We start from the raw sequence: 27166 nt of genomic DNA on the forward strand, positions 1-27166 counted from the left end.
GACAGATTCCCATACAAACCTAATCCCCGTGCCTTCTCCCCTTTATATGTCACCTATTTTACCCTTCACCTTATTCATCCCTCAAACACGTTGACACATCTCATCATTTATGTAGGTTAATGTTTCACCCTCTCACATGTAGAGATTGAAATGGTCGGATATGGACTGACAGTAGCTTTTCCATCCAATTGGCAACAGATTTGAACTTGAATATTGTGTATTCCGCATAAAGAACATTTGTGCACATTCCCACCAGTGGTAGGCCTATGTTTCCACAAAATGGATTTGATAAAAATCAGTGTGTGACGATGTAGTGCACATACAATGTATATGTTGGTTTAAGTGTTGTCTTAAATTTTCATGTCCCGAATAAAAATCTAAAATTGAATGTGTTTCCATTGCATTCTTAATTTCCGATAGTTTTGTCACAACAACGGTTGAGTCAAATAGCAAATGTGTCTAGTCAGATCTTGGCACCTGCGCTCTAGCCAACAGTTTGCAGAGATAGTGCCGGTAGGCTGTGCGGGTTGTCTAGTCTAGGCTATATGATGAGATTATTATGGATAATTATAGATAATTATCTGTCAGTAAAATTACTTATGGGAGAAATGGTGGTGGAAACGACATGATGCAAAAATATTGATATAATAACCATCATATCAAAGTAAATTTGGAGTCACGCGATGATACCATGCAGTTTATTATGATACAGATTAAATAAATGATGATGAACTTCACAGGGTGGTGAAAGTGCACTATGATCTTGATGCTCATTTCCGAGAAATATTGAGGGTCTTACTCTGGTGACATGAACTATACTTGACTCCCCTTTGACAAATAAAAAATATTCCGGCTCTTATCCAGAATAATCTCATCATGTAGATTTGCCTATCCGCCCAGCCTACCCGCACTGTAGGCTATCTGCGAGCTGTTGGTTATAGAGCACGTGCCAAGACCAGAGTAGGCAGAGTTGAAAATGCGATGGAAACATATAGAAATGTAGATTTTTATTCTGTAAGTGAAATTTTAAGCGAAAAGGTGTGAACTACTCCATAACGCACTGATGTTTATCCACAAAAAGTCAATTTGGTGAAAACACACCACTTGTGGGAAAATATGCATATTTTCTTTATGCGGATTCTATAGTATTTGCATGAACACCTGTCGCCAATTGGATGGAAACCTAGCTACTGACTGCCATTTTTTGTGCAAGTGTCTGACATATTCAGACAATGTACTGTATAAAGTAATTTAGTTTTTCACTAGCCTACTGATACCTGTTCATATTCAAGTCAATGTGATTGATTGAGTGGACCCCTTCCCTCTAGCAAATACATGGGAAAATAGAGGAAAATAACCAAATTAAATGGAAAAATGTCTGAATACAATGTGTTTAATAGAGTATGAAAAGGTCGACGGTTTAATGCTCGAGCGCACCTGTTATTCTTGCATCATCTCCTCACAATAATTCCTCGCTCTGAGAGAGAAGGGTGGGGTGGAGTGGGTATAATAGAGTGTTGTACTATACACGAGAGGGAGCAGAAGATTTTTCAGTATTTGGGGAATCACACGGAATTACTACAGGGGAGCGTTCGCCCTTCATGAATCTCAGGTCCTCCTTGTAATGCTACCCATCACACCCCCCTCCCTCGCTTCTATTCCATTCCCTTTTCAACTAAAGCATTCGATTTCCCTCCTGCCTGCAGATCGTGACCGTATTGGATGAGGGATGCGCCGCTGTGCTCCAAGAGCGACTACCCGCTGCCGTGCATGTGTTAACGTTTGACTGATCTATCTATGTATGGGATTCTTCACTCTCTGTGGGGAGACAAGGAGCTGATAGCGTCCTGAGAGGGAAAACGTTAAAAGTTGGAGGTATTAACTGATTAATGGACAGAAAAAAGGTCACTAGTAACTACTCTTTCTTGTCCCGTGGATGATTTTTTCCCAATCCCGCGCTAAAGGCGCGTCGATCACGTCGCGCAACAACCAGCTGTCCTGGAGCCCGCTGGAGTGAATATGTGCTCCGTGCACGCGAGAGATAGCGCAGCGCGCGGACACCTGCAGTAAATGTAGCGGGAATTCCCCTCGTAAACCGTCCGGAGAAGGTAAGTTAAAAACCTCTCGGAAGATATCTATCCATTTACATTATGTTTATGATTCTATATAGGTTATAGCCTACCATTAGCCCACCACCATTTCATCCACTATGTATTTTTTTTCATCTTTATGGTTCATTTATCTCTTGAATGATTATTTGTTTGTTTTATACATTGATATATATAAAAGAAGGTCGAAGAAATTGTTGAATTAAACATTTTGAATTATGCAACATTAACATACATTTTGCAGTAGAAGCCATAGGCATATGCCACACATAGCCACAGGAAGTAGGGGTGCTGAGGGTGCTGCAGCACCCCCTGAAAATCAGAATAAAAAAATGTTAATGAAATATCTATATATTTTTGAAGAAAATTATTTTTCACAAAAGTAGTGCCCTGGGCCTTTAATAGTACTGTATTAGCCGTCCTACATAGCGTCTGTGGCTCGGGCACAAATATTTTTTCAGCACACCCCCTTTAAATTAAATAAAACATTTAAAAACGCAGCACTACTACCCCCCAAAGTACTTCCTGCGGCTATCATACCACGGACCCAGCACGTAATCTGAGTCAGTAGAATTGTGCACTTGGTTTAGTGGGTCGGGAGGAGACGTCCATAGAGCGCCATTACCAGCTCAGTGTATGGGATGCTTGCCAAAAGACTCCTGCTGAGAAGTCTGTCAATCGAATGGTTGTTTTTCAGGATGCTTTGGAATGACAACTAAACCGATGTATATTTAAAGTGGGCCAAGTGCATTGTTGTTACTGTATACTGTATTAGTAGGCTACATGATCTAGATGTTTATTGTATGCTACATTGTGGAAGGTAAATGTTACAGAGACCAACTGTCATTGTAAACCCCACTGACTGTCATATAGCATGGCTACCTTTTGTTGATTTCAATTCATTCATTGAATGCATTTTGTTTATTTGAGTTTTTCCCATGGAGGCCAAATGAAGGCGAATGAGAGAAGAGCCCTGGCCTGCTACAGCATAATATACTGGATGGACTAGTAGCACTCAGTCCCAAGAGCAGTCCTTTAGGTGATCAGGGGCGTCACTGTAGTAAAACAACTTTGTTTTCATGCAGCCACCTAAATGTATAGAGTACTGTCAGACAATCACACTTCCATATTTTAGCCTTGCCCTATAGACTACTGTGTATTTGTTTACTATATGAATGTGAGCTTATACTGTAAACCTTAAGGCATTTTGAACTCAAATACTCCTAGTATGTTGAACTAAAAGTCAATGAAAAGTAATTATTGCTTAAAATATTTATGTGGTACTCTCTCAAAACTAAATAAGTCACATCAACTCTACATTGTTAACCATTTTTGTAATTTCATCAGTAACTTACTGTATTCAGTGGCGGATTTAGGTATGGGCGACATGGGCGACCATCCAGTGCAGCATCTTGCCGGTGGTGGCACTGGGCGCCCGCACAAAAACATTTGGAATGGTGACATTTGCGCGATCGTTTTTCTATCGCTCATTTGCACATCACGTCAATGATATCATGTCACCGTGTGGGACTGGGGGTCAATTAACCTTGTCTGAGTGGGCGCCCATATCTAGTTTTTGAGCTATGCAGGCTACTGCTACTGCCTGGAAAGGTCTCCCACTCAGAAGTAGAAGATGGGGAGGGGGGCGGGGGTAGGTTGACCTCAGGTCTCCCCATTGGAAGCCCAAGGTAGGGTGAGCGGGGGAATCTATCAAATAGCGCACTTCTAACTTTGTACAGTACTAATGCAATTAGTAAAATTAGTCACACTACGAAATGCTACCAAATAAACCACAATTCATTCATAATACTGTGAATACAGTATATAGATTCACAGACCTATTGTTAAATTTTTTTCAGTGTTTTTCAAAATCGTGAAGAATAATATAAAACCAGTCTGCACACCACCAAGGTGAATTGGTTTAGTCTTGACTCTTGGTTGACAGTGTTGGTGGATGGGTAATGCTCGAGTACCAAATCAACACAAATGGATAACAAAAGGTCTAAGCCATCAGTGCCCAGTTTAGGAAAAAGAGGAAAGAAGAAAAGGAGAAACGAGCAAAAGATAAAGGTATTGCAGCTATGTCATCTCTTTATGAGTATAATATTATGCATGTAATGAAATAGGCTAGTATAACAATTATGTTTGTCAGACTATGTTGCTATGTTGCTTGCTATGTTATTACACATAGGGCGACAATATTCAGTTTTCTGTCCAACTAGGTTACATAACATTGGATATCATTTCACACAGTTTCATCATGATAATGTGTGTAGCCTGCAACAAAACGATTACAACCTAACTAGCACATTATTGATTTGGTTAACTTTCATTGAGGTGACATCATAAAGGTTTTCTGTGATTGAATTGACTAGGTCCTGAACTCAGTAAGGGGAATTTGCAATGCTTTAGGCAAACTTATAAGACGTCTATATTATGCTGAGATTTTGTATATTTTGTGATACATTGAGTCTTTTGGAATGTATTGTGCCTAGAATTAGCCAAGGAGGTTGTATGGTTAATTTGATTCCTATTCTGAAAGTTTGATAAATTGTGCATAATGACATGAATATTTAATTGTGCAACAAATGTATTTAGGGTGTCAGACTCATACTGTATTTCAATGCAAATTCAAGGGCACTTCTGAAATATTTTGGAGCACCCTCTGGTACTGGCCAGGATGAGGAGCCATATACATTCTCAGCCACACAGGTGTCTTCACAAATGTTGTCTGAGCCTGAGGATGAGGATGAAGACCCATTTGCTTCCACTTCTCTCCAGCAGGATTCTTCAGGTGTGTTTGTGCGCATGCGCACATGTGTGTGTGGGTACACGCACCTGTGTTTATGTGTGTAGCCCTGCATAACATAAACAAAATAAATAATTTCCCTTTTGCAAAGTTTTAAGTTTCCATATTGCAGGTAACAATGACGATTGTATTATTACTGGGTATGTATGGGGCGGCAGGTAGCCTAGTGGTTAGAGAGCGTTGGGCCAGTAACCAAAAGGTTTCTAGAATGAATCCCCGAGCTGACAAGGTAAAAATCTGTCGTTCTGCCCCTGAACAAGGCAATTAACCCACTATTCCTAGGCCGTCATTGTCAATAAGAATTTATTCTTAACTGACTTGCCTAGTTAAATAAAGGTAAAATACATTTTAAAACATGTATGTGGGATGTTCCACCACTATAAATGCAGTGAATAATGTGTGTAAACTAATGCCCATGTGCTTTCCGTTAGAAAGGCCTGTAGCAGCATCCCCACCAAATCCTGCTGCTGAGGATGAACCACTGTTTACAGACCCTTCTGACTGGCCTTCAGTTCTGACTGACAGAATTCGGACACAACTCGTTTGCAGAGGACCAAGTGAGGTACCACCTCACTTTGTTTTCCCAAGGAATGAGAGTGATGGAAAAAGTTGCCACCACCAATATTTCAGGAAGATCTTGGTGGTGAAATGATCCCTAGAAGTTGGTTGGTGTATTCTGAAAGAAACAACAGCCTTTCTGCTTCTTCTGCAAACTCTTTTCTAAGAAGAAAATTAATTTAGAAAACTCAGGACTGACAGACTGGAAACATGCACGTTCTTTGCTGACTTCACACGACAGCAGTCCAGAACACCAGAACTGCATGAAAACATGGAAAGAACTGGCAATGAGGATCACAAAAGGGGAAACAATTCATAAGCATGAGATGGCACTTATGGAGGCTGAGAGGATAAGATGGAGAGAGGTGTTGACACGTCTGACTGCTATTGTGCAGTCTCTGGCAATTAGAAATCTGTCACAAAGGGGACACACAGAAACACTGTACTCTCCATCAAATGGACATTTTCTCAAAGAGGTTGAACTGATGGCACAATTTGATCCAGTCATGAAAGAGCACCTTAACCGTGTCCAAAAAGGGACCTCGAGTCACACCAGCAGCTACCTTGGCCACCAAATCAGAATGAACTCATTGATTTGTTCAGCAGCAAGGTCCTTTCAATAACGGTGAGTGACATCAAGCTGGAAAAATTATTCTCTATAATTCTAGATTGCACCTCAGATGTCAGCCACACTCAACAGTTGTCAGTTGTGATTATAATCGTGTCACTGAAGGAGGAGCCCCACATAAAGGACATTTTTATTGGGTTTTTGGATGCAGAAGAGTCCACGGCCAACATTTGTCAATCTGATTCTCAAAAGATTAGAGGAGCTAAACATTCCTTTTGAGGACTGTAGAGGACAGTCTTACGATAATGGGGCCAACATGAGAGGCACAAATAAAGGTATCCAAGCCAAACTCCTGGAAATTAATCCAAGAGCTCTATTTGTGCCATGTGGGGCTCACACATTGAACCTGGTTGTGGCTGATGCTGTTAAAAGTTCTGTCGATGCCACAGGTTACTTTGGCATCTTACACAAACTGTACACCTTGTTCTCAGCCTCCACACAGCCATGGGCCATCCATGTGGACATCACTTTGAAGATATGGACTGAGACAAGGTGGCAGAGTAAAGTTAAGAGTGTCGAGCCACTGAGGTATAAGACAGCAGCGGTGAGAGAGGCACTGATTGAGGTGAGGGATCAAACCAAAGACCCTGTGATAAAGATTGAAGCCCAGTCCTTGTCAGAGAAGGTGGGATCATATTGCTTCAGCATCTGTACAGTGGTGTGGCATGACATCTTGAGACAGATCCAACATGTGAGCAAGCTAATGCAGTCTCTCAGTATGCATGTGGATGTTGCAGTCAGTCTTCTCAGAAAGACAGAGAGGTCTCAGCAGCTACAGGGCAACAGGCTTTATGACTGCACAAACGTCAGCCAAGGATATTGTGAGGGTATGAATGTAGAGGCCGTTCTACAAGAAAAAGGGCTGAGGTCCACAAAGCGGCACTTTTCATACGGATCATTTGATGAGCCTTTGAGTGATGTCCTGAAGAAGCTGGAGGTGACATTTTTCAATGTCATTGTTGATGTTGCAACCTCAGCTCTTCAGGAAAGATTTTCCACATTGGAAAATGTGGGAGAGAAGTTTGGAGTGCTGTCAACCTTCCAAAGTCTCTCAAATGAGGAGCTGACAGAACAATGTGAGGCCCTCAGTGTAACACTGCACTATAAAAAACACTCAGACTTGGATGGCAGAGAGCTTGCACAGGAACTGAAGAACTTGCCTGACTTGCCATCAAAGACCATGACCCTACTTGAGCTGCTGATATTAATACATGAAAGGAAGCTCTCAGAATTGTATCCACATTTGTAGACTGCTCTCAGAATTGGTTTTACTCTTCCAGTGACCATAGCTGAAGCAGAGAGCTTTTCAAAGCTGAAGATCATCAAATCCTACCCGAGGTCCACCATGTCACAGGAACGCCTTAGTGGCCTTGCTGTCATCAGTATTAACCATGCAATTGCTGGACAGAGTTCTTATGATGATGTAATTGATGACTTTGCATCAAGGAATGCAAGAAAGGTCAGGGTTTAGATGGCAGTTGTGCAATTTAGTTTGTGTGTTTCTTGTTTGAAGTGCAATAGTGTAATAATTAGGTTCTCTTCTTTGTAAGTGTGTTATTCTATTTGTGTATTTGTGTGATATAGGATTTGTGCAATTTAGTTTTATTTGTGTGTTTTTTGTTAGCAATAGGGTAATAGTGTAATAATTTGATTATCTTTTTTATTTGTATTTATATACTACAATTTGTTTCTATTTGTCTTTGTTATTTTTTGATATTTATGAATCTTATTTTTATATTTATATGGTTTTAAATGTTATGATTATTTATTTGTGTTGTTCCAAATGTCTGAATTAAAATTACAGTTAGTGCAGAATGGTGTTTTGGGGGGGGGGGGGGGGGGGGGGGGGGGCGCAGAAGGGGGGTTCACCCAGAAAGCCATACAAGCTAGAACCGCCACTGACTGTATAAACTGAATACAGTAGATTACCGTAGAATGCACAGTAAAACACAGTACATTTGTTTTACAGCACACTGTAAGACCTTTCTGTAATGTCAACAGTGAAACACTGTAGAATGCACAACAAAATACCTTAAATGTATTTTACAGTATTTACTATGGTGCATTGTGGAAAAATTATGGGCAGTGAAAGAGTCTCTGGCTAATTAACACAAGGCGTGCCTTGTAATAGGCTATATTTGTTGCATGCGTGAGTGATCATTCTGTACCCCCACAGAATACGGTAATATACTGTATTTTAGGAATTCTACAAACCTTGTCCTAAAAATATAGATGATAAGAAATTTTTTTTTATTTTTTTACCTGTCTGGCGATCGTAATTTACATAGACTTTTTAGGGCAGAACAGGGCTTTTGGCACTGCTAGGTTGCTACGCAATAGCAGACCAGCATAGCTTGTAACTTCACACTCCAGACCGGACACTGGGGGCCTGGTTTTTTCCTGTAATTACAGCCAGTTTGGAAGCATTTGTTTAGACTTCTAGAAGTGCAAGTGATATGAAACACCTAGTATTCATTAATATGCTTTATACCACAGCATTGAATACTTGTTTCTGATTGGCTAGAAGGGCATTCTAGAATGGACATTAAAACCGTGTGGCGGTTTTGGCACCAAGATCTTTGTAATGCACGGTTTACGCATACAAGCACACATCACCAATCCAAGTGAAGGGTTAAACCGGTTTATTACTATCAGGCATCGTTAGCTTTCCTGATGTACAAAACTCAAAAGAAACAGAGTAAACACTTCATCACCAGTGGATGGTCCTCCAATCTTGGTCTTTGGGGGTTCAATCCTTCTTGAAGTCATAATTTCCTTTCTTCTTAAAAACCTCCTTCTCTACTGTATGCTCTGTTTCGCCAATAACCTCCTAATCCTTCACCTGCCGGGGTCAAAGAAAAGACAATGAAAGAAAACCCAGGGCGTGGTTAACTGGAGACACTGATTGGTTTCAACTGTTTGTAGTTTGGCACTGACTACAACTGGAGGCAGGTGTGGCTGTTCTGCTGCAGACTAGAAGTTTTCCCCTGAGCTGTCCGTGGTCCTGGCAGCCAGAAAACAAATAAACCTCGCAAACACATGTCCATCCACCACACAAGCCCTGAAACTGCTACACCAGACAACTGGACAGTTGGAAAAGATATCTGGAAATTTGGAAAAGACAATGGGACACCTTTCATTCATAACGCGATATGCGCCCACACATGCTCCAAAGTTACAGAAAGCTAAACCAATAAATAAACGGATGACGGAAGTGAGTGCTACGGGGCGGTAGTCGTTTAGCTCAGTTACCTTAGCTTTCTTGGGAACAGGAACAATGGTGGCCCTCTTGAAGCATGTGGGAACAGCAGACTGGGATAAGGCTTGATTGAATATGTCCTTAAATACACCAGCCAGCTGGTCTGCGCATGTTCTGAGGACGCGGCTGGGAATGCCGTCTGGGCCTGCAGCCTTGCGAGGGTTAACACGTTTAAATGTTTTACTCACCTCGGCTGCAGTGAAGGAGAGCCCGCAGGTTTTGGTAGCGGGCCGTATCAGTGGCACTGTATTGTCCTCAAAGCGAGCAAAAAAGTTATTTAGTCTGTCTGGGAGCAAGATATCCTGGTCCGCGACGGGGCTGGTTTTCTTTTTGTAATCCGCGATTGACTGTAGACCCTGCCACATACCTCTTGTGTCTGAGCTGTTGAATTGCGACTCTACTTTGTCTCTATACTGGCACTTAGCTTGTTTGATTGCCTTACGGAGGGAATAGCTACATTGTTTGTATTCGGTCATGTTTCCGGTCACCTTGCCCTGGTTAAAAGCAGTGGTTCACGCTTTCAGTTTCACGCGAATGCTGCCATCAATCCACGGTTTCTGGTTTGGGAATGTTTTAATCGTTGCGCTGGGTACGACATCGTCAATGCACTTTCTAATAAACTCGCTCACCGAGTCAGCGTATTCGTCAATGTTGTTGTTGGACGCAATGCGGAACATATCCCAATCCACGTGATCGAAGCAGTCTTGAAGCGTGGAGTCAGATTGGTCGGACCAGCGTTGAACAGACCTGAGCGCTGGAGCTTGCTGTTTTAGTTTCTGTTTGTAGGCTGGAAGCTACAAAATGGAGTAGTGGTCAGCTTTTCCGAAAGGAGGGCGGGGGAGGGCCTTATATGCGTCGCGGAAGTTAGTATAACAATGATCCAAGGTTTTACCAGCCCAGGTAGCACAATCGATATGCTGATAGAATTTAGGGAGTTTTGTTTTCAGATTAGCCTTGTTAAAATCCCCAGCTACGATGAATGCAGCCTCAGGGTGTGTGGTTTCCAGTTTACAAAGAGTCAGATAAAGTTTGTTCAGGGCCATCGATGTGTCTGCTTGGGGGGGGGAATATATACGGCTGTGATTATAATCGAAGAGAATTCCCTTGGTAGATAATGCGGTCGACATTTGATTGTGAGGAATTCTAAATCAGGTGAACAGAATGACTTGAGTTCCTGTATGTTGTTATGATCACACCACGTCTCGTTAATCATAAGGCATACACCCCCGCCCCTCTTCCTACCAGAAAGATGTTTGTTTCTGTCGGCGCGATGCGTGAAGAAACCAGCTGGCTGCACCGACTCCGTTAGCGTCTCTCGAGTGAGCCATGTTTCCGTGAAGCAAAGAACGTTACAGTCTCTGATGTCTCTCTGGAATGTTACCCTTGCTCGGATTTCATCAACCTTGTTGTCAAGAGACTGGACATTGGCGAGTAGTATGCTAGGGAGTGGAGCGCGATGTGCCCGTCTCCGAAGCCTGACCAGAAGACCGCTTCGTTTGCCCCTTTTATGGCATCGTTGTTTAGGGTTGCCGGCTGGGATCAGATCCATTGTACTGGGTGGAAGGCAAAACACAGGATCCGCTTCGGGAGAGTCATATTCCTGGTTGTAATGATGGTGAGTTGACGTTGCTCTTATATTCAGTAGTTCGTCCCGACTGTATGTAATGAAACCTAAGATTACCTGGGGTACCAATGTAAGAAATAACACATTAAAAAAAAAAAAATACTGCATAGTTTCCTAGGAACGCGAAGCGAGGCGGCCATCTCTGTCGGCGCCAGAAGTAACAGTCATGGCGCAAGTGACTTTATGCTGTCAAAATCCTCCCACGTTTCCAGTTTGACTAGCTGTTTTTAGCAACGTTTTTTTTGGGGGGGGGGGTTGTCATATTGGCAGATTTGCTAGCAACAAACTATTTAGCTAGCTTCTAGCCTTTGATATGCAATGCAATCTCCTCATAATTAACAGTCAGTGTTGACGAGTGTCCTGGCAAGAACGCAAACTTTTCTAGCTATGCCAGGCAAAATCGGGCATTATCAGCTCATTGTTATGGATGTATCCAAATGAATGTCAATAGAAAACAGCAACTTTGCTGTTAAGCTGGCTGTAGATGTGTTGACTGTGTTAGCCATAGCTAGCAAGCAAGGGATAGGAATGTTGCCAGCGAGCATTGCAACGAAACAAAGAATGACTGGGTCACGTCCATAAATATCAAACTAAGCGAACAAGTGACTGGGTCGTGTCTCGAGCAACCAAAATATCAGAAAGTTTGAATTTGCTTTTATAAATGAAAATATAAACAGAAATGTTTTATTTCTTCCGGTAAATGTGTGCTTAGTATTGTTTTCTCTAGCAACTGTGGTATAAACAGCATAAACAAACGCAACAGAATACACTTTGTTGTTACTCTGGCTACAGAGGTAGTGACTGTCTAGCCGGAGCAAGTTGGCTAGCTAGCAGCAAGCAAGGAATAATAATGTTGCCATTGAGCATGTTAAACGAACATAAAGAACGAACGACCGGGTCGGGTATGTAAAAGCCAACTACTCAAACGACTGGGTCGTGTCTCTAGCATCCAAAATATGAAAATTGAAATATCAACGAAAAATAAGTACTTCTGCCGGTAAATGTGTGCTTTCATATTGTTTTCATTGGCAAATGTGGTATAAGCGGGATATGTACATTACCTTGGAAAAATGAATTCCGCAAAGGGACTCGGCTCCGCCTTGTCCCGCTACGTCAACCATTATTTCCAAAGTAATCTACAGAACGTCTGCGTTTACCTCTTACATAATATACACATTCCTACAGATAACTTGCTTGCTCTAATCCCTTAAAATGACAGTAAAATACTTTAGAAATAATATTCTCACAGTTTAATAGTCACATTTACTGTATTGTACTGTGTTTCATTGCTCTGGCATCAAGTTACTGTGAATATCTCAGTATTGAAGTGGCCTTATTGTCACGTTCCTGACCTTATTTCCCTTGTTTTGTATTTATTTAGTATGGTCAGGGCGTGAGTTGGGGTGGGTTGTCTATGTGTGTTTTTCTATGTTGGGGTTTTGTGTTCGGCCTGGTATGATTCTCAATCAGAGGCAGCTGTCAATCGTTGTCCCTGATTGAGAATCATACTTAGGCAGCAAGGGTTTCACGTTTGGCTTGTGGGTGTTTGTTTCCTGTGTCAGTGTTTGTGCCACACGGGACTGTTACGGTTAGTTATTTTGTTATTTTGTATTGTGTCTTGTTTTCGTGGATATTAAAATCATGGAAACTTACCACTCTGCACATTGGTCCTCCGATCCTTCTCGCCTCTCCTCGTCCGAGGAGGAGGAAGAAATAGACTGCCGTTACAGAAACACCCACCACCAAAGGACCAAGCAGAGTGGTAAAGGACAGCAGCAGCAGCGGCAGAAGACACAGGACTCATGGACTTGGGAGGAGATTCTGGATGGCAAGGGACCGTGGGCTCAGCCAGGGGAATATCGCCGTCCCAAAGCAGAGTTGGAGGCAGCGAAGGCAGAGAGGCGCTGGTATGAGGAGGCAGCGCGGCAACGCGGTTGGAAGCCCGAGAGTCAGACCCAAAAATGTATTGGGGGGGGGGGGGGGGGGACACGCGGAGTGTGGCTAAGCCAGGTAGGAGACCTGAGCCAACTCCCCGTGCTTACCGTGGAGTGAGAGGGCGTCGTACTGGTCAGGCACTGTGTTATGCGGTGGAGAGCACGGTGTCCCCAGTACGCGTGCTTAGCCCAGTGCGGGCTATTCCACCTCGCCGCACTGGCCGGGCTAGGTTGGGCATCGAGCCGGGTGCCATGAAGCCGGATCAACACATCTGGTCTCCAGTGCGTCTCCTCGGGCCGGCGTACATGGCACCAGCCTTACGTATGGTGTCCCCGGTTCGCCAGCATATCCCAGTGCGGGCTATTCCACCTTGCCGCACTGGCAGGGCTACGGGGAACATTCAACCATGTAAGGTTGGGCAGGCTCGGTGCTCAAGAGCTCTTGTACTCCTTCACGGTCCGGTATATCCGGTGCCACCTCCACGTACCAGTCCTCCGGTGGCAGCCCCCCGCACCAGGCTGTCTCTCCGGTTTCTCTCTACAGTTGCTCCCGCCTGTCCAGCGCTGCCAGAGCCTTCCTCTTCTCCAGCGCAGCCAGAGTCTCTCATCTGTCCAGCGCCGTCTGAGCTGCCTGCCTGCCCAGCGCCGTCTGAGCTGCCAGCCTTCCTAGCGCCGTCTGAGCTGCCTGCCTGCCCAGCGCCGTCTGAGCTGCCTGCCTGCCCAGCGTCTTCTGAGCCGGCCGTCTGTCCCGAGCTATTAGAGCCGTCCGTCAGTCAGGAGCCGCTAGAGCCGTCCGTCAGTCAGGAGCTGCCAGAGCCGCCAGCCAGCCAGGAGCTGCCAGAGCCGCCAGCCAACCAGGAGCTGCCAGAGCCGTCAGTCAGCCAGGACCTGCCAGAGCCAGCCAGCCAGGAGCTGCCAGAGCCGCCAGCCAGCCAGGAGCTGCCAGAGCCATCTGTCAGCCAGGACCTGCCAGAGCTAGCCAGCCAGGACCTGCCAGAGCTGTCAGTCAGCCAGGACCTGACGGTGCCGTCAGTCAGCCAGGACCTGCCGGAGCCGTCAGTCAGCCGGGAGCTGCCAGAGCTGCCTGTCAAGCCGGCGATGCCGGAATTGCGCCGGAGTCGTCTTGCACCCCGGTGCTGCCGGAGTATCCTGTCCATTCGGGACCCATGGCTAGAGGCCACGGGGGCGGTTAAAGAAGTGGATAAAAACAATGGTGAAGTGAGGTCCACGTCCCGCGCCAGAGCCGCCGCCGCGGACAGACGCCCACCCAGACCCTCCCCTAGAGTTTTAGGTGGTGCGTCCGGAGTCCGCACCTTGATGGGGCGGTACTGTCACGTTCCTGACCTTATTTCCCTTGTTTTGTATTTATTTAGTATGGTCAGGGCGTGAGTTGGGGTGGGTTGTCTATATGTGTTTTTCTATGTTGGGGTTTTGTGTACGGCCTGGTATGATTCTCAATCAGAGGCAGCTGTCAATCGTTGTCCCTGATTGAGAATCATACTTGGGCAGCCTGGGTTTCACGTTTGGTTTGTGGGTGTTTGTTTCCTGTGTCAGTGTTTGTGCCACACGGGACTGTTACGGTTAGTCCTTTTGTTATTTTGTATTGTGTCTTGTTTTCGTGGATATTAAAATCATGGAAACTTACCACTCTGCACATTGGTCCTCCGATCCTTCTCGCCTCGTCCGAGGAAGAAATAGACTGCCGTTACACTTATCCAGATAGTCAGCAATATTTCATAATATATCTTGTTGTATTTACAATAATTTTGAAGACCAATGTATTCTGAACTATAACAACATTTTCAGTAATGGTTACATAAACGTTTTACTTGCTATAACTGTGATGTTTTTTATGAACCTTGGTTGAATGCACTGACTCTAATTTCCTAAGGACAAGAGTGCCCGCTAAATGACCAAAATGTAAATAAAAAAATGTCAATTTGCAAAGAACACTGGGTAATATGTCGCTGCATGTGTAATTCCAGTAATATACTGTAATATACTGTAATAAATTACAGTAGCTTACTGGCCAATTACGTTATGGTACATTTTACAGGAAATGTTTTACATTGTATTTTTTGGAATTGTTTTTAATATCTGTGTTATTTTACTTCACCTTTATTTAACCAGGTAGGCTAGTTGAGAACAAGTTCTCCTTTACAACTGCGACCTGGCCAAGATAAAGCACAGCAGGGTGACACAGACAACAACATAGAGTTACACATGGAATAACATGGAATAAACAATAAACAAGCCAATAACACAATAAACAAGTCAATGACACAGTAGAAAAAAAGAAAGTCTATATACAGTGTGTGCAAAAGGCATGAGTAGGTAGGCAATAAATAGGCCATAGTAGCGAAGACTTACAATTTAGCAGATTAACACTGGAGTGATAAATGAGCAGATGATGATGTCCATGTAGAGATACTGGTGTGCAAAAGAGCAGAAAAGTAAATAAAAACAGTATGGGGATGAGGTAGGTAGATTGGGTGGGCTATTTACAGATGGACTATATACAGCTGCAGCGATCGGATAGCTGCTCAGATAGCTGATGTTTAAAGTTGGTGAGGGAAATATAAGTCTCCAGCTTCAGCGATTTTTGCAATTCGTTCCAGTCACTTGCAGCAGAGAACTGGAAGGAAAGGCGGCCACATTAGGTGTTGGCTTTGTGGATGATCAGTGAGATATACCTGCTGGAACGTGTGGGTGTTGTTATCGTGACCAGTGAGCTGAGATAAGGCGGAGCTTTACCTAGCATAGACTTATAGATGATCTGGAGCCAGTGGGTCTGGCGACGAATATGTAGCGATAGCCAGCCGACTAGAGTATGCATACAGGTCGCAGTGGTGGGTGGTATAAGGTGATTTGGTAACAAAACGGATGGCACTGTGATAGACTGCATCCAGTTTGCTGAGTAGAGTATTGGAAGATATTTTGTACATGACATCGCCGAAGTCGAGGATCGGTAAGATAAGTCAGTTTTACTAGGGTAAGTTTGGTGGCGTGAGTGAAGGAGGCTTTGTTGTGAAATCGAAAGCCGATTCTAGATTTGATTTTGAATTGGAGATGTTTAATATGAGTCTGGAAGGAGAGTTTACAGTCTAGCCAGACATCTAGGTATTTATAGTTGTCCACATATTCTAGGTCAGAACCGTCCAGGGTGGTGATGCTAGTCGGGCGGGCGGGTGCGGGCAGCGAACGGTTGAAAAGCATTCATTTGGTTTTACTAGCGTTTAAGAGCAGTTGGAGGCCACGGGAGGAGTTTTGTATGGCATTGAAACTCGTTTGGAGGTTAGTTAGCACAGTGTCCAAGGAAGGGCCAGAAGTATACAGAATGGTGTCGTCTGCGTAGAGGTGGATCAGGGAATCACCCGCAGCAAGAGCGACATCATTGAAATATACAGAGAAAAGAGTCGGCCTGAGAATTGAACCCTGTGGTACCCCCATAGAGACTGCCAGAGGTCCGGACAACAGGCCCTTCGATTTGACACACTGAACTCTGTCTGCAAAGTAGTTGGTGAACCAGGCGAGGCAGTCATTAGAGAAACCAAGGCTATTGAGTCTGCCGATAAGAATACGGTGATTGACAGAGTCGAAGCCTTGGCCAGGTCGATGAAGACGGCTGCACAGTACTGTCTTTTATCGATGGCGGTTATGATATCGTTTAGAGTGTCACCCCTTTGAAGAGGGGGATGACCGCGGCAGCTTTCCAATCTTTAGGGATCTCGGACGATACGAAAGAGAGGTTGAACAGGCTGGTAATAGGGGTTTCAACAATGGCGGCGGATTGTACTAAAACGAGAGGGTCCAGATTGTCTAGCCAAGCTGATTTGTTCGGGTCCAGGTTTTGCAGCTCTTTCAGAACATCTGATTTCTGGATTTGGGTGAAGGAGATGCTGGGGAGGCTCGGGCGAGTAGCTGCAGGGGGGGGGGGGGGGGCTGTTGGCTGGGGTTGGAGTAGCCAGGAGGACGGCATGGCCAGCCGTAGAGAAATGCTTATGGAAATGTTTGATTATCATGGATTTATCGGTGGTGACCGTGTTACCTAGCCTCAGTGCAGTGGGCAGCTGGGAGGAGGTGCTCTTGTTCTCCATAGACTTTACAGTGTCCCAAACCTTCTTGGAGTTAGAGGTACAGGATGAAAATTTCTGCTTGAAAAAGCTAGCCTTTGCTTTCCTGACTGACTGCATGTATTGGTTCCTGACTTCCCTGAACAGTTGCATATCGCGGGGACTATTCGATGCTATTGTAGTCCGCCACAGGATGTTTTTGTGCTGGTCAAGGACAGTCAGGTCTGGAGTGAACCAGGGGCTATATCTGTTCTTAGTTCTGCATTTTGTGAAAGGGGCATGCTTATCTAAGATGGTGAGGAAATTACTTTTAAAGAACGTCCAGGCATCCTCAACTGACGGGATGAGGTCAATATCCTTCCAGGATACCCGGGCCAGGTCGATTAGAAAGGCCTGCTCGCAGAAGTGTTTTAGAGAGCGTTTGACAGTGATGAGGGGTGATCGTTTGACCGCGGATACCGGCAATGAGGCAGTGATTGCTGAGATCCTGATTGAAAACAGCAGAGGTGTATTTGGAGGGCAAGTTGGTCAGGATAATGTCTATGAGGGTGCCCATGTTTACGGATTTAGGGTTGTACCTGGTGGGTTCCTTGATGATTTGTGTGAGATTGAGGGTGTCTAGCTTAGATTGTAGGACTGCTGGGGTGTTAAGCATATCCCAGTTTAGGCCCAGGACCTCCACATCCAGCTTCTTCATCTGCGGGATCGTCTGAGACCAGCCACCCGGGCAGCTGATGAAACTGGGAGTTTGCACAACAAAACCGTCTCAGAGAAGCTCACCTGTGCTCGTTGTCCTTACCAGGGTTTTGACCTGACTGTAGTTTGGCGTTTTAACTGACTTCAGTGGGCTAATGCTCACCTTCGATTGCCACTGGCATGCTGGATGGAAGTGAGAGAGATAGAGGGAGAAAGAGAAAGTGTGCACACAAGTGTGTGTTTGTTAGTGTGTTTGGTGTTTGTCTTTCTGTGCACGATGTGTGTGTGTGTGTATTTATGGAGGGTGATGTAGGAGGTGGTGGGGGAATATATTTCTACAAAGTGTGTCACTACAGCTGCTGCTGCAGTAATCCAGGGAAGCTCTCATAATAGATTTTTGCACAGTGAGTAGAGTATTGCTCCATCCTACAGTTGTTCTGTAATGCACTGCATGTTCTGATGTAAAGCAGGGATTGGCAACTGCGTGCCTTTTATTTTAGGCCTGCTGATCAAAATGTTGCTTAGGGCCCCCAAAAGGCTACAGCTGGCTCTGACTGCATGTGTGGGTATGGATGTGGGTACGCAGACCCCCACGAGCCACTGCGGCCCCCAATGATGAGTTCAGATTTTTTGTGGCCCCTACGCCCATCAAAGTTGCCCATCCCTGATGTAGACGCTTATGCACTCACTATCTAAAGATTTCACTACATTGTGAGAGACACAATTTGCATGGAAGTCTAAGGGAATTAGAAATAAGAAAGGCTTGTTGTTGTTATGGCAGCAGTTGAAGGGGTGGAGTTAGCGAATTACAAATAATCTCATTACTGTAGTTGAGTAGCTTTTCTGAGTACTTGTAGTTTTTGAGTATTTTTCTAAATCAGTAATTGAAATTGGGGAGGGGACTGTGGATCTCTCTCTCTTCGTTCGTTCATTCGTATGTTCATTCATCACAAAACCCACTGATATTGCCAACTACTTTAATTAAGGACTTTTTCTTTGGCAAGATAAGCAAACTTAGGTATGACATGCCAGCAACAAACACTGACACTACACATCCAAGTATATCTGACCAAATTATGAAAGACAAGAACTGGACTTTTGAATTCCGTAAAGTCAGTGTGGAAGAGGTGAAAAAAATATTGTTTTCTATTAACAATAGAAAAATGTTTAGGCCCCTTACTTTTTGAGTTAAGCCAATGTGTATAGACACACAGGCTTAACTCAAAGCCAGTGGCATGTTGTTAGTAAAGAAGGGGTGGAGGTAGCGAATGACTCAACACTATATACGTCAGCTACCACACCAACTGAAATGACTGCAACACTTAACAAAGAGCTGCAGTTAGTTTCGGAATGGGTAGCAAGGAATAAATTAGTCCTAAATATTTCCAAAACTAAAAACATTGTAATTGGGACAAATCATTCACTAAAACCTAAACCTCAACTACATCTTGTAATGAATAATGTGGAAATTGAGCAAGCTAAGGTGACTAAATTGCTTGGAGTAACCCTGGATTGTAAACTGTCATGGTCAAAACATATTGATGCAACAGTAGCTAAGATGGGGAGAAGTCTGTCCATAATAAAGCTCTGCTCTGCCTTCTTAACAGCACTAACAACAAGGCAAGTCCTACAGGCCCTAGTTTAGTCACACCTTGACCACTGTTCAGTAGTGTGGTCAGGTGCCACAAAGAGGGACGTAGGAAAATTGCAGTTGGCTCAGAACGTGGCAGAACGGCTGGCCCTTAAAGTACATTAATGACATGCATGTCAAGCTCTCATGGCTCAAAGTGGAAGAGAGATTGACTTCATCAATACTTGTTTTTCTTAGAGGTGTTGACAAGCTGAATGTACTGAGCTGTCTGCTACCTCTTAAGGATATGACAATTTTTTTAAATTTTCGCCTAAAATGACATACCCACATCTAACTGCCTGTAGCTCAGGACCTGAAGCAAGGATATGCACATTCTTGTTAACCATTTGAAAGGAAACACTTTGAAGTTTGTGGAAATGTGAAATTACTTTAGGAGAATATAACACATTAGATCTGGTAAAAGATAATACAAAGAAAAAACATGCATATTTGTTTTTGTTCCATCATCTTTGAAATGCAAATGAAAGGCCACAATGTATTATTCCAGTTTAGGTGCAATTTAGATTTTAGCCACTAGATGGCAGCAGTGATACAACGTTTTAGACTGATCCAATGCAAAATGTTATATCAAGTCTGCCCAAATGTGCCAAATTGGTTTATTGATACATTTTCAAGTACATAACTGTCACAATCGTCTTGCGGTGAGAGAGAGGACCAAGGCGCAGCGTGTGAAAAATACATTCTCTTTTATTAGAGATGAGAGAAACACGAAACGAACACTATTAACAAAATTAAACAAAACAACAAACGACTGTGAAGCTACAAACGTAAGTGCAATACACAAGCTACAAACGTTCTACATAGACAATTACCCACCAAAACCCAATGCCTATGGCTGCCTTAAATATGGCTCTCAATCAGAGACAATGAACCACAGCTGCCTCTAATTGAGAACCAATCTATGCAGCCATAGACATACAAAACCCCTAGACAAGACACTGACCCATTTAACCTACAAACCCCTAGACAATCCAAAAACACATACATTCCCCATGTCACACCCTGACCTAACTAAAATAATAAAGAAAACAAAGAATACTAAGGCCAGGGCGTGACAGTACCCCCCCCCAAAAGTGCGGACTAAGGCCACAAAACCTAACACAGAAGGGGAGGGTCCGGGGTGGGCCTTCCTATGGCGGCGGCTCGGGTGCGGGACGTGACCCCCACTCCACCATTATCAATACCAGCTTTGGTGTCTCTGGTAGATCCTGGCTGACTGGCGGCTCTGGCTGCTCATGGCTGGCTGGCGACTCTGGCTGCTCATGGCTGGCTGGCGACTCTGGCTGCTCATGGCTGGCTGGCGACTCTGGCTGCTCATGGCTGGCTGGCGACTCTGGCTGCTCATGGCTGGCTGGCGACTCTGGCTGCTCATGGCTGGCTGGCGACTCTGGCTGCTCATGGCTGGCTGGCGACTCTGGCTGCTCATGGCTGGCTGGCGACTCTGGCTGCTCATGGCTGGCTGGCGACTCTGGCTGCTCATGGCTGGCTGGCGACTCTGGCTGCTCATGGCTGGCTGGCGGCTCTGGCTGCTCATGGCTGGCTGGCGGCTCTGGCTGCTCATGGCTGGCTGGCGGTTCTGGCGGATCCTGGCTGGCTGGCGGCTCTGGCGGATCCTGGCTGGCTGGCGGCTCTGGCGGATCCTGGCTGACTGGCGGCTCCTGGCTGACTGGCGGCTCCTGGCTGACTGGCGGATCCTGGCGGATCCTGGCTGACTGGCGGCTCCGGGCGGACGGACGGCTCTGACGGCGCCGGGCGGGCGGCTCAGACGGCGCCGGGCGGCTCAGACGGCGCCGGGCGGGCGGGCGGCTCAGACGGCGCTGGGCAGACGAGCAGTGCAGGCAGCGTTGGGCAGACGGCCGACTCTGACCTGCTGAGGCGCACAGTAGGCCTGGTGCGTGGTACCGGAACTGGTGGTACCGGGCTGAGGGCACGCACCTCAGGGCGAGTGCGGGGAGAAGGAACAGTGCGTACAGGGCTCCGGAGACGCACAGTAGGCCTGGTGCGTGGTGCCGGAACTGGTGGTACCGGACTGGAGACACGCACCTCAAGGCTAGTGCGGGGAGCAGGAACAGGGCACACTGAATTCTCGAGGCGCACTATAGGCCTGGTGCGTGGTACCGGAACTGGAGGTACCGGGCTGGGGACACGCACCTGAAGGCTAGTGCGGGGAGAAGGAACAGGGCATACTGGACCCTGGAGACGCACATTAGTGCGTGGTGCCGGAACTGGTGGTACCGGGCTGGGGACACGCACCTCAGGGCTAGTGCGGGGAGAAGGAACAGGTCATACTGGACTCTGGAGATGTACAGAAGGCTTGGTGCCGGAACTGGTGGTACCGGGCTGGAGACACGCACCATAGGGTGAGTGCGTGGAGGAGGATCAGGGCTCTGGAGACACACTGGAAGCCTGGTGCGTGGTGTAGGCACTGGTGGTACTGGGCTGGGGCGGGGAGGTGGCGCCGGAAATACCGGACCGTGCAGACGTACTGGCTCCCTTGAGCACTGAGCCTGCCCAACCTTACCTGGTTGTATGCTCCCCGTAGCCCGACCAGTGCGGGGAGGTGGAATAACCCGCACTGGGCTGTGTAGGCGAACCGGGGACACCATGCGTAAGGCTGGTGCCATGTATGCCGGCCCGAGGAGACGCACTGGAGGCCAGATGCGTTGGGCCAGCTTCATGACATCCGGCTCAATACTCAATCTAGCCCTGCCAGTGCGGGGAGGTGGAATAACCCGCACCGGGCTATGCACGCGTACAGGAGACACCGTGCGCTCTACCGCATAACACGGTGTCTGCCCGTACTTTCGCGCTCCACGGTAAGCTCGGGGAGTTGGCGCAGGTCTCCTACCTGACTTCAATCAGAGACAATGAACCACAGCTGCCTCTAATTGAGAACCAATCTAGGCAGCCATAGACATACAAAACCCCTAGACAAGGCACTGACCCATTTAACCTACAAACCCCTAGACAATCCAAAAGCACATACATTCCCCATGTCACACCCTGACCTAACTAAAATAATAAAGAAAACAAAGAATACTAAGGCCAGGGTGTGACAATAACTGTGCACTCTCCTCAAACAATAGCATGTTATTCTTTCACGGTAATAGCTACTGTAAATTGGACAGTGCAGTTAGATTAACAAGAATTTAAGCTTTCTGCCCATATCAGATATGTCTATGTGCTGGGAAATGTTCTTGTTACTTACAACGTCATGCTAATTACATTAGCGCAAGTGAGCTCAACCGTCCCACGGGGATGACGACACCGATACTGTAGAGATTTTGAAATACTTGCACACAGCTCGGTCACCCATGCATACCCCAAAAGACATGCCACCAGCGGTCTCTTCACAGTCCCCAAGTCCAGAACAGACTATGCGAGGTGCACAGTACTACATAGAGCCATGACTACATGGAACTCTATTCCACATCAGGTAACTGATGCAAGTAGTAGAATCAGATTTTAAAAACAGGTAAAAACACACCTTAACAACGGGGACTGTGAAGAGACACACACACAGGTACAGACACATGTTCACGCATGCATTGCGATATTATTGTATAGCGGTATCAAACATTTTGTATTGTTTATATGTAGTTGTGTAATAATGTTATATGATGTACTGTTTTATCTTTTGATTTATATGTAATGTAAGTGCTTTAATATGTTTGGACCCCAGGAAGGAGCTAATGGGGATCCTTAATAAATACAAATACAAAATACACGCAATATCTCAGAAAGCACTGGCCCGATTTTGGGTGAATGATTTGTCTTGCCATAGAGATCCTGCATTTTCAAAATTACACTGATCAGCCCAAGGCAGGAGCAGTAGTAAATAACCCAATGGGGGGCGCTGCATCATTTGTGCGGGACGACATGTTTACTGTTGCCTTGTTTTATGTTTACTTAAGTATGTTTTGAATGAAGTGTTGTCCTTCACTACCTTTTTTAAACCATCCGTTACAGAGTAGCCTACAATTTTGAGGGCATGGAAAGTTTGCGAGCGATCCTCAGAGCCAGAAAAAAACTATTCATCGTTGTTTAGTCAGTGACCAATGAAATCAAATTTTACGCATCGTGCCAATACAGGCCAATCAACCTGTGCATACAAACTGAACGATGATGGTCGGAAGATTTTCAAAAGGGCAAAAATAACTTATTTTAGTTTGAGATGTTTCGTGAAAGAGAATAAAAAGAATTTGCGATGCAATACAAGCTTTGCTTAGCCAGGAGGGGGGAGGTGGAAGCCTACAAAAACTCTGCCTCGAACTGGAGGAAACATTGTAGAGGTAAGATAACTAGCTAGTTAGCTAGCTATGATTTATACAAAAAAAATTGCTATCGATGATTTTAGCAGCTAGTACAGCTAGCTATCTAATAGTCTAACTTATGAACATTAGCTTGCTAGACAACTAGGCTAACGCTATTCTTGCAGCTAAATAAGTTACAAGGCTAACCACCACCTCATGGTGATAGCTGTTATGGCTAGCACGTCAGTGTCACTGTGTGGTGGTGGATATCTAGCTAGTTAGTCATTTATGTTATCTGGGTAGCTAACAACATTAGGCTAATGTCAGCAAGTGTTTCGCTTGCTTGGTCATGACATACAGTATTTAGAGAGACCCAGGATTTTTTTGTATGTACTGTACTTTGTCTGTGTAAATTAGGATAACATTCATCTAAAAGACAAAGACTCAGTAAGTCTAACTGTGTATATAACTATGTGAGTCTACACAATAGGTGCTGCTAGACATTAGAATTTTTGGGGGGTCTGAAAACATCTGACAAACTCACTTCAGTATCTGAGTATAATAAGAATGGAAAGTCTGTGTTTGGGCTATTTTAATGTTAGTGATACGATGAACTGAGTTGCCACAAAGCAGAATTTTATGAAATATTCAATATGTGTTTGTTGTACCATTATACAGGTTTGGTCTACATGAAGCATCATCTTGACACAATGACAGAGGAGGACACAGAGCAACAGAGGCAGCGTTCATCTGATGAAAAGGATTTATTTTAATCACTGATGCCCAAAGTTCACAACGTACATCAGAACTGGTTGGGTACCTTGCCTGTGTATCAGACAATATGGACTCGTTTCATTCCTTTCCATACATAAAGAAGCCGTCCCTCAAACTGAACACGGCCTGCCTCTGCCGCCTGTGAGTGTTTTTTCTTAGCTGTGTTGGACTGCTCTTCGCTGCAAAGCGAGCGAGGAAAGAGGGAGGAGTGAGTGAGGTAGTAAATGTGTGGGGGGAGGAAATGGATGGGGGATTTTATGTTTATGTACTTTATTTTGCATTGCTTTTAATTCATCAATACATTTTAATTGCTTTGAATGTTTGATCTATTTTCAAATATTAATAGTGTTGACAAATATTTTTTATATACAGATGTGCGTCGCTGCAATTCAAACAATACATTAATTTAGTTCCTACTGTACATTAATTTCCTCTCTTCCTTTTTCAATTTATTGCATGGAAAAGATCATGTGTAACAATGTTCAGGTAACCTTAGCGAGATGAGCTATAAAGTCAATTCTTTTATTTTAAAAGTAACTAACTTACTTTTACTCTGTGTACTTTTAAAATTAGCTACTTTTTACTTGAGTAGTTTTTTACACCAGTAGTTTTACTTTACTTGAGTAACAGTACTTCTACTTGAGTAGGATATTTCAGTACTCTATAAGCAGCTGTCTACGCCAGGGCCAGTCGTGGTTTTGAATGTGTTCATACAGTGTGTTTCCATCTGTGTTAGTATGTCTGATGGGCTTATGTGTGGTGAATCTGAGGGCCTATACAGACTCAATGGCTCCAGGTATTCCTTCTGTCCTAAAGCTGTTGGCAGACTATTATTCTTAATGGTTTGACATTTAAATGAATCCATGAACCACAGGGCCCCATGCACCTCCGCAAGCACCTCTAATGTTCTCTATACCTCTGACTCAGAGGGTGTCAACAGGGTTGGATGAATATAGACGAATACGAAGTGGGTTGAGTTTTACGTAGTTCCGTTGTGCAGACTTTTCTCCTGAGTAAAGCAGTGAGGTAAAACACATTGCAATTAATTTACTGATCCAAGATTATGAGTGACGAGAGGAGATTTATCCACTGCACAATAAGTAAATCAAGCTAGAAAGGATAAAAGTAAGGAGAGGGGGTGGAATGGAGGGACACATGAAAAGCAGACCAAATAGAGAGATGGAAAGATACAGTAAATCACCAGTGAGGTAGAGGGAGACACTGGGGAGATATGCCATTAACCTCTACTTCCTCACAAACCCGGATCCGGGAGCACCCCCATCAGTAAAAAAGCTGACTAGCATAGCCTAGCATACCGTCACAAGTAAATACTAGCATCTAAATATAATTAAATCACAAGTCCAAGACACCAGATGAAAGATACACATCTTGTGAATCCAGCCATCATTTCTGATTTTTAAAAGGTTTTACAGGGAAGACACAATATGTAAATCTATTAGCTAACCACGATAGCAAAAGACACAACTTTTTTTCCACCATTTTTTTCCTGCATAGGTAGCTATCACAATTTCGACCAAATAAAGATATAAATAGCCACTAACCAAGAAACAATTTCATCAGATGACAGTCTGATAACATATTTATTGTATAGCATATGTTTTGTTAGAAAAATGTGCATATTTCAGGTATAAATCATAGTTTACCATTGCAGCCACCATCACAACTCTCACCAAAGCAACTAGAATAACTACAGAGATCATTGTGTATTACCTAAATACTCATCATAAAACATTTCTGAAAAATACACAGCGTACAGCAAATGAAAGACAAACATCTTGTGAATCCAGACAATATTTCAGATTTTTTAAGTGTTTTACAGCGAAAACACAATATAGCATTATATTAGCTTACTACAATAGCCAACCACACAGCAGCATTGATTCATGCACGTTAGCGATAGCGAATAAACCAGCAAAAGATGTTACATTTTTGACTAACCTTCTCAAAACTTCATCAGATGACAGTCCTATAACATCATATTACACAATACATATAGAGTTTGTTCGAAAATGTGCATATTTAGCGGCAAAAATCGTGGTTATACAATGAGAAAAGTAGCCAGGCTGCCAACAATATGTCGGGAGAAATCTTGGGAGAGGCACCTAATCTAATCGATAACTAATCATTAACTTGACTAAAAAATACAGGTTGGACAGCAAATGAAAGATACATTAGATCTTAATGCAATCGCTGTGTTAGATTTTTAAAATTAACGTTACTACAACATACAGCGTGCGTTAAAGCGAGACCGCACCTAGATTAATGGCAGAATATGAGTTCTACATTTTTCAACAGAACAACGAATTAACATCATAAATACTTCTTACTATTTGATGAGCTTCCATCAGAATCTTGGGCAAGGTGTCCTTTGTCCAAAAGAATCGTTGCTTGGTTGTAGATTGTCCTCTTCAACGTTCGAATTAGCAGTAAACATTAGCCATATGGCAAAGACGTGTCCGACTCACTAAAACGCAGCACAAATAAATACCCGAAAATCGCAATATACCGATAAAAACTGATATAACTCGGTTTAATATAACAACATTATGATGTCTTTAACACCTATATCGAATAAAAACAGAGCCGGATATATCTAAGGCCTATAACCGGAGCGTTCTAGAACGACAGCCAGAGCTCCTTTCTGCGTCAGGGCGAAGAGGACAAAGGACGGACCCCTCGTTGCCAGCCCATTTATAAGCTCTCAGTTCTGCCTAGCAACTCCATTTCAATTCTCACTATTCGCTGACACCCAGGGGAAGACATATGCAGTGCATCTCA

At 44.4% G+C, this 27166-nt stretch overlaps 2 protein-coding genes across 2 annotated transcripts in view; both read left to right on the forward strand.

Moving 5' to 3' along the window:
- Positions 1-1497: 1497 nt before the first annotated feature.
- The window catches only part of LOC129847533 (G-protein coupled receptor 22-like), a 72843-nt gene continuing 47174 nt past the window's right edge, over positions 1498-27166 (forward strand). Inside the window, exon 1 of the mRNA XM_055915295.1 lies at positions 1498-2108. The gene's annotated coding sequence lies outside the window, so the exon portion shown is untranslated. The remainder of the gene's footprint in view (positions 2109-27166) is intronic.
- LOC129847549 (uncharacterized) lies at positions 2115-7910 on the forward strand. The gene is made up of 2 exons (XM_055915296.1): positions 2115-4902; positions 5353-7910. Exon 2 carries the CDS (start codon positions 6249-6251, stop codon positions 7350-7352), a length of 1104 nt encoding a protein of 367 aa, XP_055771271.1. The 5' UTR covers positions 2115-4902; positions 5353-6248; the 3' UTR covers positions 7353-7910.

The sequence above is a fragment of the Salvelinus fontinalis genome, chromosome 3, assembly GCF_029448725.1.
Source record: "Salvelinus fontinalis isolate EN_2023a chromosome 3, ASM2944872v1, whole genome shotgun sequence".
Lineage (NCBI taxonomy): Eukaryota > Metazoa > Chordata > Actinopteri > Salmoniformes > Salmonidae > Salvelinus > Salvelinus fontinalis.

Coding starts and splice junctions, on each gene's coding strand:
- LOC129847549 (XM_055915296.1), top strand. CDS start 6,249: ATGCAGAAGAGTCCACGGCCAACATTTGTCAATCTGATTCTCAAAAGA.